At 41.4% G+C, this 14152-nt stretch overlaps 1 protein-coding gene across 1 annotated transcript in view; it reads right to left on the bottom strand.

Moving 5' to 3' along the window:
• Window positions 1–14152, bottom strand: part of IQCA1 (IQ motif containing with AAA domain 1) — a 168458-nt gene that overhangs the window by 92246 nt on the left and 62060 nt on the right. The window contains exons 7-8 of the mRNA XM_065880633.1: window positions 12302–12386; window positions 3832–3954 (exon numbers count right to left, since the gene is read on the bottom strand). Coding sequence (XP_065736705.1) covers window positions 3832–3954; window positions 12302–12386 — 208 coding nt within the window. The remainder of the gene's footprint in view (window positions 1–3831; window positions 3955–12301; window positions 12387–14152) is intronic.

Raw genomic sequence — 14152 nt, forward strand, 5'->3', positions numbered from 1 at the left:
TACTGTTCTGCCTGCACCCGTAAAATTCTAATTTGTTCCAGAAAAAAAAAAAAAACCCAAAAGACAGCTCACTTGATACAGTTAATTTTTAAAACCCTCCTCCACCTGGCAAGATAATTTTGAAGCAGTGCCTAAGAAAAGGGACAACTGGAAGAATTTCAATTTTATTCTAAGCATCTCTTCCTCTAAATATGCATGAGTGAGTTTGACACTTGCAAATTAAAATTCACTGTTAGTGAAGCTTGTTCCATAAAAATCTGAAACTATCTGCTACACAATCTGGTCTCTGTTGAGTGATAGTGTTTTATTAACTAGCTATTAAATAGTCACTTAATGATGAATGGTTTTGGACAAAAAAGCAAAGTTTGAGTACATCAGCATTTATGAAGTAGTTGCAAATCATGGGGAAAATCCTTCAGAATTACTTACAAATGAATTTATATGAAAAGTATAGGTCTACACAGTGACAATGTGGTTATTAAAATGTGAAATGTTAATCTCTACGAAAGCTTGATGCAATTAAATGATGTTGGTATGTTTCTTATAGATCAGATTACCTTTTCCATTGACTTTTAAAGTCTTATTCTAAAATCATTCTTAAAGAATCAGGAAGCATTCCTGAGACCAGCTATTCAAATCCTTGTGTGGAAATTAGTATTTTGACCTGTAGAAAAAGACGTCTATTATTCATCCTGGTTGGAGGGTAAGGCAGGAAACAGAGGAAACGAGTTTTGTTTAACTTGCTATCTGACTCACCCCTAACCCTAACCCTAACCACAACAGCAGAGCTGTATGGTTATTCTTTGAGTATTTTTATAACACTTGGTCATCTCTCAGTTGCCAGCCCCATATATATAGTCAGAAAACTTGGGAAAGACCTCATATAAAAACATCTGAATATTTCAACTAATCTCCATAAAGGGAAAATAGACCCTTTTTAAAATATCACAAAGGTAACAAGGTTGAAAGCTTTGTGAGTCCATGAGACAGAGCAAATAGCTGGTCCCTTGGGTGGGGTTCCCTGGAAACACTGAGACAGAGAACGTGCAGGTGGTTTTTTGGGAACATCACCTGCAAGGGAGGGAGGGAGAGAAGTAGCACTGGACAGAAGGGGAGCTGAACTGGGTAGAGGGGGAGCTGAGCTGGACAGAGGGGGAGCTGAACTGGGCAGAGGGGGAGCTGAACTGGGTAGAGGGGGAGCTGAGCTGGACAGAGGAGGAGCTGAACTGGGTAGAGGGGGAGCTGAGCTGGACAGAGGGGGAGCTGAACTGGGTAGAGGGGGAGCTGAATTGGGTAGAGGGGGAGCTGAACTGGGTAGAGGGGGAGCTGAGCTGGACAGAGGGGGAGCTGAACTGGGTAGAGGGGGAGCTGAATTGGGTAGAGGGGGAGCTGAACTGGGTAGAGGGGGAGCTGAGCTGGACAGAGGGGGAGCTGAACTGGGTAGAGGGGGAGCTGAATTGGGTAGAGGGGGAGCTGAACTGGGTAGAGGGGGAGCTGAGCTGGACAGAGGGGGAGCTGAACTGGGTAGAGGGGGAGCTGAGCTGGACAGAGGGGGAGCTGAACTGGGTAGAGGGGGAGCTGAACTGGACAGAGGGGGAGCTGAACTGGGTAGAGGGGGAGCTGAATTGGGCAGAGGGGGAGCTGAACTGGGTAGAGGGGGAGCTGAGCTGGACAGAGGGGGAGCTGAACTGGGTAGAGGGGGAGCTGAGCTGGACAGAGGGGGAGCTGAACTGGGTAGAGGGGGAGCTGAAGAGCTGCCCGGGGCTGAGGGCTGGGTCTCTGCGCCCTCACACGAGTATCTTTTTTTTTCTTCCCCAAGATGATGCTATTTCTTCATTGCATTTCATTTCATTTATTTATTTATTCATTTATTTTTGGCCGCACCGTGCAGGCCTGCGGGATCTCAGTTCCCCCAGGGTTGAACCCGTGCCCCCTGCAGTAGAAGCACAGACTCTTAACCACTGGACCGCCAGGGAAGTCCCTAATGTGACTGTCCTTGAAGGCCCGTGCCCTGTGGTGGCGGCTCACTTCACTTGAAGCACCCCCCTAGACCCTGAACAGTTCCTGGGGAGGGACTAAGTGTGAGGGGTCAGCACCGCATCCTGGGTAGCTGGGGATTGAGCCCCTTGGTCCTGAAGGGGGCATCAGAGGGGCCCCATTCAGCATCTACTACAGTGGAGTGGGCTGTTCTCAAAATGAGTGGGGAGGGGTCTCTCTTCTTTTGTCCGCACAGCAAAACAATGGAACACAGTTAGAGAGGGCAGGACAGCAGGGGCAGGTGCTTGATTTCCGCATATCACCTTGCAGGTGTGACCACTGGAAAGGGACCCTCGCCTGCAGTGTCGGCCTCAATCAAGCCAAAGGATTTTAAACAAGAGGTTGGCTTTTATCACTTGCATTTTCGTGGACTCTGAGTATTGACATTTATATTCACCATCACCCCCTCTCCCATGCTCACAACTTCTGCCTCCTTGGTCCTTGACTACATAGCCCGTCCAATCTCTCTCTCACTGTGATGCACCAGACGTCCCAGATGTATCTACCAGACCCCAGTGAGTTGCTTCTCCCACAGAGAAATTTGTGAGTCTGTGCGTCAGTGGGCATCCTCAGAACATGAGGGTCAGGGCCACGGCTGCCCGAGCTAGAGCTGGGCCTCTGCTTCTGGACAGTCACAGAGGGACACAACCTTTCGGGATCCACTCCGATTCAGATCAGGGTTTTGGTCAGCTGTGAAGCAGTATCTGTCTGGGCCGGCCACTACAGTGAACATATTCACGTTTTCAGATGACGTTAGCTTTCAGACTGAATTCCATTTCCCAAAGAAGGAGTTTATGCAGAGAGAGAACCACCACCCTGGCAGTGGTCTCTCCACATGTTTGAGGGCGAAAACCCCTCCGATCGCACCCAGGACAGCAGCACCCCCCTGCCCGCCCACCACCCAGCAACCCCATTGCACAGGGCATGCCCGGCCCGCAGTGACTCTGAACTCTGCTTTCCTTTGGGTAGTAAGAAACAAGTCCTGTTAAAACAGGTCCAAGATGTCGACGTGAAGTGATAAATTGAAATGAACACACTTTGGTGAAAGCAGACACAATTATTTTGACTTTGTAGTGGTCACTTAGTTTGCCAAGAACTGTTCCTTATCTCTACCCTTGAGAAAAGATGAGTGGAATCATTTATCTTGAAGAATGAAAATTCAGAGCTATCACATTTGTGAATAATGTAAAGTATCTGAGTTGCTGAAACCACTCCTCATCCTAATAGGTATTTATGAGTCATAGAAAAGATGGCAACTGTTGACCAACATGAAAAGCAAAAACTGAAGATGTGGTACATATATACAATGGAATATTACTCAGTTATAAAAAGGAACAAAATTGGGTCATTTGTAGAGACGTGGATGGACCCAGAGGTTGTCATACAGAGTGAAGTAAGTCAGAAAGAGAAAAACAAGTATCATATATTAACGCACAAATGTGGAATCTAGAAAAACGGTACAGACGAACTGGTTTGCAGGGCCGAAACAGAGACACAGATGCAGAGGACAAACATACGGACACCAAGGGTGGAAAGTGGCGGGGCGGTGGTGGTGGGACGAATTGGGAGACTGGGATTGACATATATACACGAATATGTATAAAATAAATAACAAATAAGAAAATAAAAGTGTCAGCTTTCATAAAAAAAAAGAAAAAAAAGGAAAACAGCTGGTAGATAGCATGGTTCCCAAGGAAACGAGTGACTATAGTCTCAACAAATTTGAGGTTATTCCACGGATTTAAAGCAAAAAAGCAAAAAAATCCCCAATTTCTCAAATTCCAAATACGTTACCTTAATTTTTTCCTTTGTTTCTTTCTTTTCCTTTCCTTTTTTGCCTTTTTTGGGTTTCTCTTCCTCTTTCTTCTTTTTGGTTTTTTCCTCCTCTTCTTGGCTTGCAATAATATCCTCGATAACCTGGTAAAAAACAAAATCATCGTGGCTTTTTCATAGAGTTGGATCGAGATGAGGACTCTTTTTCCCGTCTGGAAGGAAGTATTTGTGCAGTGTCCCTGCTCTGGGCCCACAGACCCAGCCCTCCTAGCAGCATTGGTCTCCCTCCTGCCATCTGCCTTTGGTTGGATTCATCAGTGGAGGCAGCAGTGGGATCTTGGAGGGCAGATATATAGAGAGGGTGGACATTTCTGAACCCATTCCCTGTGGGTTCAGAGCTGCTCTGGCTCCCAGGGGTTCCACGAACACCAGGAAAGGTCTCGGCTCCGCCAGCATCTCAGCCGCAGCCCAAGCACCAGGCCCACGCACACCTCTTCCCCAAATCCCAGCCAAGAACTCCTGCTTGGACTCCATATACGATCATTCATCTCTCCTCAGAGTTGGTGTCTTTCACCTGTGATTTAATTTGTATTTCCTACGAAAATCCATTTGTTCTCCTAAAATTTAAAATATTGGTTAAAAAATACCTGGTTCACATAGGATTAGCATCACCGGAGAATTAGTGGAAGTCTGTAAAAAGCTATATAATTCCATTCAATACAGCAGGTATTTACTGAGCTCTCTCCCACTGTGAATTCTGGGAGGTAGGATGGTGACCGTGATGGGACACATAGCCTGTCTGACCCTCGGGCTCTGCTCATCACTGGTCATGTGACTGAGACAAGCAGGATAACCTCTCTGAGCCTCAGTTTCCTCAGCTTTAGAATGAAGTCAACACTTCCATCCACGGCACTAATGATCGCCAGGCATGGCTCTAAGAGCGTCACAAAGACGAGCTCAGTTACTGCCAAGCACAGCCCACGAGTGGAAGCTGTTATCGATCTGTTTTATCGATGAGGGAAATGGGGCACAGAGCGTTCAGTCACACGGTCAACACACACAGCTAGCAAGTGGCTTGAGCCAGGATTCAAACAGGTGCTAACCAGGATGACCTGCATAATGCAGAAAGTAAAGAGGCACGATGCTGAACGATATCTCTAAATTTCTCCTTCGTTGTGAAATGCATCTAGTGAAACAAAAAAATGATACTTGACGGTTACGGTTTCAGGATACATACACACAGAGTCAAAGTGTAAGAAATGTAAGGGAATGATAAACACCAAATTCAGTCCAGTGGTTACTTTTGGAGAGCAAGGTATGCACTTAAAAAATAGGGCTAATATCATTTCACCCCTAGTGTGTTGTACTAAACCATCCTCCTGGGATCAAGCCTGCTTTGATTATGCCTTACTGTGATTTACTAAAATGCTGAAGTTTATTTTCTAGTATTGTAGTTTTGAATTTATAGCTATGTTGTTTTTAGGAGCTTACTTCATACCTTTAAAAGTGTTCAAACCAGCTTTATCATGAACAAAGCAGACTATTCAGGCACCATCTGGACTTAAAAAAATAAAACCTATAGTCATGTGTATAACTCCACACCATCCTGAGGCTCACCCATCCCCTAGGCTCTAATGAAGATTTTGCAGGGGCGGGGGGCGCTCGGCGAGGGGGAGTTGAGGTGACGTATATGTTGTGCACATTATTTGGTAATAAAAAGGGTGTCCTTAGATAGGATTAAAAGTCCCTTGTTATCAGAATAACAATGTTTTCCTTGGGGATCAGGCTCACCTCCACTCATAGAACCAAACTGTGGCTGCCAGGACTTTTATGCTCTGGTGCACTTATGGAAAATCGACATGTTTTGGTTCTCGGAAGTTTGGAAACGTTCAGAAACTTGAATATATATATATATATATATGCATCTGAAAAGAGGATAAAATCCTTATTTGTGAAGCATAAAATTCAGTGTATCGACTGCATCAATAGCATTGTTTGTTCCCTCTAGATCTTTACCCAGTTTACTATTTTGAATAGATAAAACATTTACACCATCCACACTTCAGAAGTTACGAAAGAGCATGCAGTGAAATGTTTACTCCCCATTCGTAACTTATTTGACCGTTCTCCTACCAATGGAAATTAAGGTTATTTCCAATCTTTTGCTATTACCCACAAAGCTGCCATGAATCAACGCATGCAAATGTCATTTTGCAAGTGTGCGAGCATACGTGCAGGATCATTCCCACGAGGAGAAACGCTGGATCACGTGCACATACAGGTATAATACCATCAAACGGCCTCCACCGGGTTCTGCTGATTTACTTCTGCCAGCGATGCCGGCAACTACGCACTTCCCCACATGCTCACCGACACGGCGCTTATGTTTGCCAGCTGAACGGGTGAAAAATGGCATGTTGTTGTATTTGTTTTGGGGTTTTTTTTTTAGGTGTCAATATGGAATTTATTTTGCTCGTGCTTTTCAACTATAGCAAAACCTCCCAAAATTAGAGGTGCACTTTAGTGCCTATTAAGTCAGCCATCACGTTTTTGGTAAACTAAGGGGACTAAAGGTCCTATCTGGCCTGCTACCTGTTTTATTTTTCTTTTTGAAGATACATGTATTTTACATTTTCTACATTTACCCATTTCACGTGTACAATTCAATCATTATTTAGTAAATTTATTAAGTTGTGCAACCATCACCATAAATCATCTTTAGCACATTTCCATCACCCCACTACTAAGATCCCCTCATGTCCATTCATTGTTAATCTGTCTTCCCTCTCCTGCCCTTCTCCCCAGGCTCTAATCAACTTTCGGCTTCCATAGATTTACTCTTTGTGGACATTTCATATAAACAGAATTGTATACTATGTGGTCTCTCATGTCTGGCTTCTTTCACTGTGCATCATGCTTTTGAGGTTCCCCCAAGTTATAGCATGTATAAATCGTTTGTTCTTTTTTCATGGCTGAATAATATTCAATCGCATGGATATACCACATTCCACCCACCCATTCACCAACGGATGGATATTTAGGTTGTTTCAAAATTCTGGCTATTATGAGTAATGCTCCTATAAGTATTCACATACAATTTTTTTTTTCATGGACATATGTTTTCATTTCTCTTGGATAAAGTCCTAAGAGTGGAAGTGCTGAGTCATTTGGTAAATTTGTATTTAACTTTTAAAAAATTGACCAACTGGTTTTCCAAAGTGGCTGCACCACTTTACATCCCCACCAGCCATGTAGGGGGATTGCCTCTTCTCTACATCCTCAACATTTGTTATTGTCTTTTTTTTTTTTTTTTTTAATTACAGCCATCCTAGTGGTTGTGAAATGGTACCTTATTATAGTTTTAATTTTCATCTTCCTAATGACTAACAGTGTTGAGCATCCTTCCATGTGCCTATTAGCTATTCATATATATTCATTTGTGAATTGTCTATTCGAGTCTTTTGCTCATTTTTTGATTGGATTGTTTGTCTTATTATTGAAACGTAAGAGTTCTTTGTACATTCTGGATACAAATCCTTTATCAAGTATAAGTTTTCAAATATCTTCTTCCAGTCTGTTCTTGTATTTGCATTTTCTTAATGGCATCTTTTGAAGCCCCAAAGTGTTAAATTTTGATGAGGTTTAATCTATCAATTTTGTCTGTCAGTGTAGCTTTAATTTGCATTTCTCTTATACGTGTGAGGTTGATTGTCTTTTCATATGTTGAACATCTTTTATTATGTTTCAAATCCATTTAGATTTTCATTTCTGAGAACTGTTCATATCCTTTGGCTTTAAAAATATTGGGTTATTGAGTTTTTTCTTATAGAGCTGCAGGAGCTCTTTATATATTAGAAAACTGATCTCTTATCTGTGATACTCATTACAAATAATTCTTGCGGTGTGTCATCTGTCATTTGACTTTACTTGGGGTCGGTTTTGCCACGCAGGTTAAAAATTTTTTTTAATGTAGTTTAATTTATGTTTTTTCTCTTCTATGTCTCCTGGGTTGTGCGACAGAGGTAAAAAGGTCTTTCCCACTCTGAGGTTATGACATATTTCTTTGTTGGCTGCTTCTGGTTCTTTTGTGTTTTTGTTTTGTTTGACATTTAAATCTTTGATCCATTTGGAATCATTCTGGGCTAAAGTACCAAGAGATAGAGATTAATTTTCTTCTTTTCCAGTTGACAACCTGGTTATTATAATACCATTCATTAAATGGTCTTTTTTCTTTTCCTTCTGCAAGAAAGATGAGATGCTTCTTTATTATATATTAAATTTCCATGTGTATTTGGATATATTTCTTGATTTTCTTTTCTTTTTCATTTAGTCATGTGCCTGTATCAATGGGCTCTTTAAAACATGTTTTAATACCTGGCAGGGCTGGTTCCTCCTCATTACCCTTTGTTCTCAGAATTTTACTAGTTATTCCTGGTTATTTACTTTCTACCTAAACTTTAGAATCAAATTAGTCACCCTCTGCATGCCCTGACTCCCCACTCCAGCAAAATGCTATTGGTATTTTTATTTGGATCGCACTACATGTATAGATGATGTTTGGGAGTGTGGAAGTATTTATAACATTGAGTATTCCTACCTAAGAACACAATATGCTTTTCCATCTGCTCATTTTCATTCTTCAGAATGTTTTAAGCTTTTCTTCCCATAGAACACACATTTATTATCAAATGTATTCCTGGATATTTTATCTTCGTGTCATTGCTGCCATTGTAAATGGACTCTTTTTTTTTTTTTTTTGCGGTACACGGGCCTCTCACTGTTGTGGCCTCTCCCGTTGCAGAGCACAGGCTCAGCGGCCATGGCTCACGGGCCTAGCCGCTCCGTGGCATGTGGGATCTTCCCAGACCGGGGCACGAACCCGTGTCCCCTGCATCGGCAGGCGGACTCTCAACCACTGCGCCACCAGGGAAGCCCTAAATGGACTCTTTTAATATATTTTCCATGTAGCTGCTGTTTGAACTTCGAAAAGCTTTCTCTTTCTGCATATTAATTTTGTAACTCCCCGTCTTACTTCTCATATTGTTTAAGGCGTTTTTCAGTTTATTCTCTTTGCTTTTCTAAGTACAGAACATATCTGCAAAAAGTGACCATTTCCCCTCTTCCATTCCAATTCTCTATCTCTACATTCTTCCTCTTGTGTAGCAGTGTTCAGTAGATCCTGTGGGTCAGTGGCGATAATGGCCATCCTTGTATTTTCATGACACCAGTGGAAATGTTTCTTGTGAATTTCATTAAGCATGATATTAACTTTTGAACTAAGAAATATTTTGTCATGTTGAAGAGGTATCCCTATATTCCATTTTTTGTTTTATTTTTTAATATCAAGAAAGGGAGTTGAATTTGTAAAATGCCCTTTCAGCATCCACAGTGATGAGCTTATGGTTTTCCCTTTTGGATCTCTTTATATGATGCAATGTATTCACAGAACATCCAAAACACAGCAGTGCTTGCGTTCGGGAGTAAACACCACTTGACTGTAGTGTTTCGCTAATATTTCACTTTGAATTTTTGCATTTATGCTCATAAGGAAGACTGAGCTGGGGTTCTACTTGGATTCCATCTTTTGGGGGGCTTGGCATCAATGTGATTATGCTCACTTCAGAAAAAGTATTTGCACCGTTTTGTTTTTACAAATATAAATTTGACTGTTTACGTGTATGTTATAGTGATTATGTGATTATGTTTGGTCTACCTCTTCTGCCTCTTCCTTTCTTCCTCTCCCTCCTGCTCCCTCTCCTCCATGAGTAACAATTGCTAAGACTTTCTGAATGAGTTCAGGGTGCCAAGCTCTGTTCTGAGTACCTTACGTGTATCATCTCATCTAATTATTGCTTCGGCCCAGGGAGGCAGGTGTTTTTACCATCTCCATCTGCAGACAAGAAAACTGAGACGCAGCGGGGGAGTCGCTTGCCTAAGGATGCAGACCTAGTGGAACTCGGATTCTTCACCACAATGCTGTCCTGACTCTTCAGTCATCTGCCTTTTAAAGTCATGCTGCTTTGTGGCTCCCTTTGTTTGATTTTAGTGTACGTATTAACCAGACGTCTTCTGTTTTCTTTTGCTTTTAGTTTGACTGGACATTAACTCTACTTCTGAGAGTTTCTGATGGACAATTTAGACATTCCACCAACATTCTTAATCCTATAATTGTTACCTTTAAAAACTAACATGAAACATGTCTGGCTGCTTGTCATGGGCTTTCAAGACACAACTTGTGCCGGATGATTTAGCTGGAGGGACAAGACCTAAACATGTAAAAAAGTGAAATAACATCACATCAAAATGACAGTCACTCAAGGGAGGGCTCGAACTGCCAACAAGAGGGTGGTTATTAAGTGGTCACACAGTTCAGGGGAGAGACAGGAGGGTGGAGAGAAGGCTTTGGGAGCTGATGTTGGCTTTTGACAGGGAGTTGGGAGAAGAGCTCTTCCCCTTGATCCTGAGGGCTCAGGCGGGGAAGCAGAGGAAGCCAGGGATGCTGACTGTGGCGTCAGTCGTGCTGACAAAACCTCATCTAGAGCATGGTTTTTACTGCTGCTTAGTTAGTGTTTCATGTTACTTAACTAATTCCCTAGTAACAAACATCAGCCTGTTTCTTCTCTGTCAATGCTGTGAACAGTGCAGACAAGAACAGCTGTTTCAGTCACCTATGGCAAGTATCAGCAAACCACATCACATGGGCCAAATCTGGCCTGCTGCCCATGTTTGTAGATAAAGCTTTATTGGAACACAGCCATGCCCATTCATTTACATATTGTCTCTGCTTTCATGTTATAATAGCAGAGTTGAGTAGTTGCAGCAGAGACTGTATGTTCCACAAATATTTACTATTTTGCTGCTAATAGAAAAAGTTTGTTGTTGCCCATCTATAGCAACTTGTTTCTATTTTTTCCTTAGTATAAATTCCTTGAAGAGCATTTATGGGTTAAAGGGTATACACAGTAAGTATTTTGATATTTACTTGGCCCATGGCCCTCAAAAAATGTCATGCTAATTTATGTATCCAGCCACAATGTGCGAGAGTGACTTTTTTCCACATGCTCACCAACTCCAATTATTATCACAAGTTAGAAGTTTTAGCAATCCTATAGGTGAAAAGAGATACAGTAATATTATATTTAAATTTCTTTCCTAGTGAGTTAAAAAAATTTTTAATTACTTTAATATTTTTTGCCTTTTCTACTGAGGTGTTCAGATTTTTCTTATTACTAAGAACTCTACATATGAAAGATACCTAACGTCAGCTACATTGCTAATATTTTCTCCATTTTATCATATGATTTTAATTTCATAATTTGATTTATACCAAGTAAGGCAAGTTCCCTTGACTACAGTTCTTTTTCATAAACTTTTTGGTTATTGTCACGCATTCATTCTTCTCTATAAACTTGAGAATAATTTTGTCAATAAAAAATTGTTTTGCTTTTATTGGAATTGCACTAACTGCATAAACAATGGAAAGATAATGTGTATTTTATTGAATCCTTCTATCCAGAGAAACAAACCATCAGTCTATTTATTCATGTCTTCTTTCATTTTCTTCAGTGAATTTTGTCTGCATAACTCTGTACAACTCTGCATAATATGTCAATATAATTTTTTGATAAGTTTGTGTTTTCTAGGAATATCATCACATAATCTGAAAACAATAATAAAATCGCCACTTTTTAAATATCTGTAACTTCTTTTCTTTTTCTTATGTTATTGCATTTGTTAGAACTTCCAGAGAGTATTAACTAATAGTGCTGATAGCAATTATTCTTTTCTTGAGTTTCACTTTTAATGGTCATGCTTCTAAACGTTTCACTGTTGAGTAATGCAAATCTTCTCTTGGTTTCTATGATAAATACTCTGAGGTTAAGAAGAGTGTTCCTATTTCTGGTTTATTAAGGCATTTCTAAAAGCAGCTTTGGGTGTCAACCATCAAATGCCACTAGAGCATCTACAGAGATGGTCCAAGGGTGTTTCTCTTGAAGAGCATTAATATGGCAAAGAGCTGAGTCTTGACAGGCAAGCAGGAGCTAAGCAGAGGAGGAAGGGCAGAAGGCATCCTGGAGTGAGGGGAGAGCATGAGATGCACGAAGGCACTAAAGGGGCGTGAGCGGCGAGGAGGACGGGCAAGTGGACCGCTGGAGTTGACGGTGTGAAGATGGGGTGACGGGGACAGGAAATGATACTGGGAGGCAGGCAGGGACCAGAACATAAAGGGTTCCTGGAATCGAGCTGCTCATCACTGACTAAGAAGATGAGACTCCTGTGTTGTCACATCACTTTCAAAGACAGGAGAAAGCATGGATTCATCTAAAAAATTTTGTAAGCACCTTAGTTGACAAACAACCAAAGTACTTCCAGGTAAACATCTGTAGGGAAATAACCAAGACCTAATAACACTGCAAAAGTCATTATCTCTAAAGTTTAAAGAAACGCGATTATGATATATTTACATTTTATTTCTCACGCATACTTGTACCTGTTGTCGTGTCTTGTTGGAAAAAATAATAGCTGAACCTCCTTCTTCTTCTTTAGGGTAGTCGGGAAATGTGCCCGTTAAGTTCCTGAGGAGGAAAAAAGGCAGAATGAACATCCATGGGCACAGCCCTCTCTGCTGCATTCCCCACTAGCTGGCTCTGGTCAGGTTCACTGAAATGAGTGATACTTATTAGGAGAGGGGCTCCCTGCCAGTTGCTGGCCAGACATCCGGTCTCTAAGAAGCAGAAGGACCTGGTGACATTCAGGAACAGGTTTCCTTCCTCAAGGCAGTTGTGACTGTGAGACAGACACACCTCTCTTTGAAGCAGATTGTAATTTTCTGCCTTTTTTTTTTTCTCTTTTTAATCACTGAGATACTCTGTGCTTGTGTTAAAAATGAAAAGACAGAAGCACAAACTATTTCTTCCTGTTTGAAATTTAGGATAAACACAGGATTTTGACATAAAACAGAAGCATGGCATTGTTCGAATTACAGATTTAGGACTAGTGCATGAAATACGCATGCATGCTTTAGATTTTAGCGAGTCTAAGGCCCCGTATGTTAAGAGTTCCAAATAGTAATATTTTTCTGTAACCATATAGTTTCTATGTTTTAAAATGCAGACTTTGAAATTTAATGTTGAGGGATTTCAGAAGGGAAATGAAGTTAATTTTTCCAAGAGAAACTGACTTGGATACGAGTGTTATATTTATTCCATATATAGAAAGAAAAAACGAGCAAGTTAGTTCCATTAATCCACAGAAGAACAGAATCTGAGGGTTAGAGGAGATGCCCATGCTCTCCAGATGACTCTGTAACAGCGGTTCTCAAACTTCTGGCCTTAGTTGCTCTTGACACCCCTGATAATTTTTGATGATCCCCAAAAACTTTTGTTTATGTGAGTTCTAGCTATAGATATTTACTGTATTAAACATTAAACCTGACATATTTCTAAAATATGCATTTTCATTAAAAAATAACAATAATAAGCCCGTTATGTGTTCACATAAACAAAATTTTTAATGAAGAATGTATTTCCCAGAACAAAAAAATTAGTGAGAACAGCGTTACTGTTCTGGCTTAATGGAAGCTAGCAGGATGCTTGTATCTGCTTCTGTATTCAATCTGTTACAATATGTTGTTTTGGTTGAAGTATAGAAAGATAATCTGGCCTCACACGGCTGTGTAATTGGAAAAGAGAGGAGAGGTTTTTTTTTTTTTTGCGGTACGCGGGCCTCTCACTGCTGTGGCCTCTCGCGTTGCGGAGCACAGGCTCCGGACGCGCAGGCTCAGCGGCCATGGCTCACGGGCCCAGCCGCTCCGCGGCACGTGGGATCCTCCCGGACCGGGGCACGAAGCCGGCTCCCCTGCATCGGCAGGCAGACTTTCAACCACTGCGCCACCAGGGAAGCCTGAGAGGAGAATTTTAATAGTCTTTTAGATAGCTGCGAATATTCTGCTTTGATTCTACACCACAACTCGACAAGTGGTGGCTTCCTAAAGGCTGGTGGTGATGTGGAATCTGAAATCATATCAAGAACTTTCCCTTCCCTGTGTCACATCAAAACCCATGTGCCTCTGCACTGAATAGGTCTTTCACCCCAAAATGACTTTGTAACATGATTTTGTAACTTCTTGGTCATTTCAAAACGAATGATTCATTGACTTATGTGGATCTTCCCAATGCTTACACATTTCACCGTACCAAAAATCACATCCATTAATAACGCCACCAATCTCATACCCCAAAGCTAAGTAACGAGAAGCTCTCAGACTCACAGAGGTGACTACAAGATTTCCAAAATTGTAATTCTCGCTAGAAAGCTTGAATTTTATTATTAGCAACAAATG

The sequence above is a fragment of the Phocoena phocoena genome, chromosome 7, assembly GCF_963924675.1.
Source record: "Phocoena phocoena chromosome 7, mPhoPho1.1, whole genome shotgun sequence".
NCBI lineage: Eukaryota > Metazoa > Chordata > Mammalia > Artiodactyla > Phocoenidae > Phocoena > Phocoena phocoena.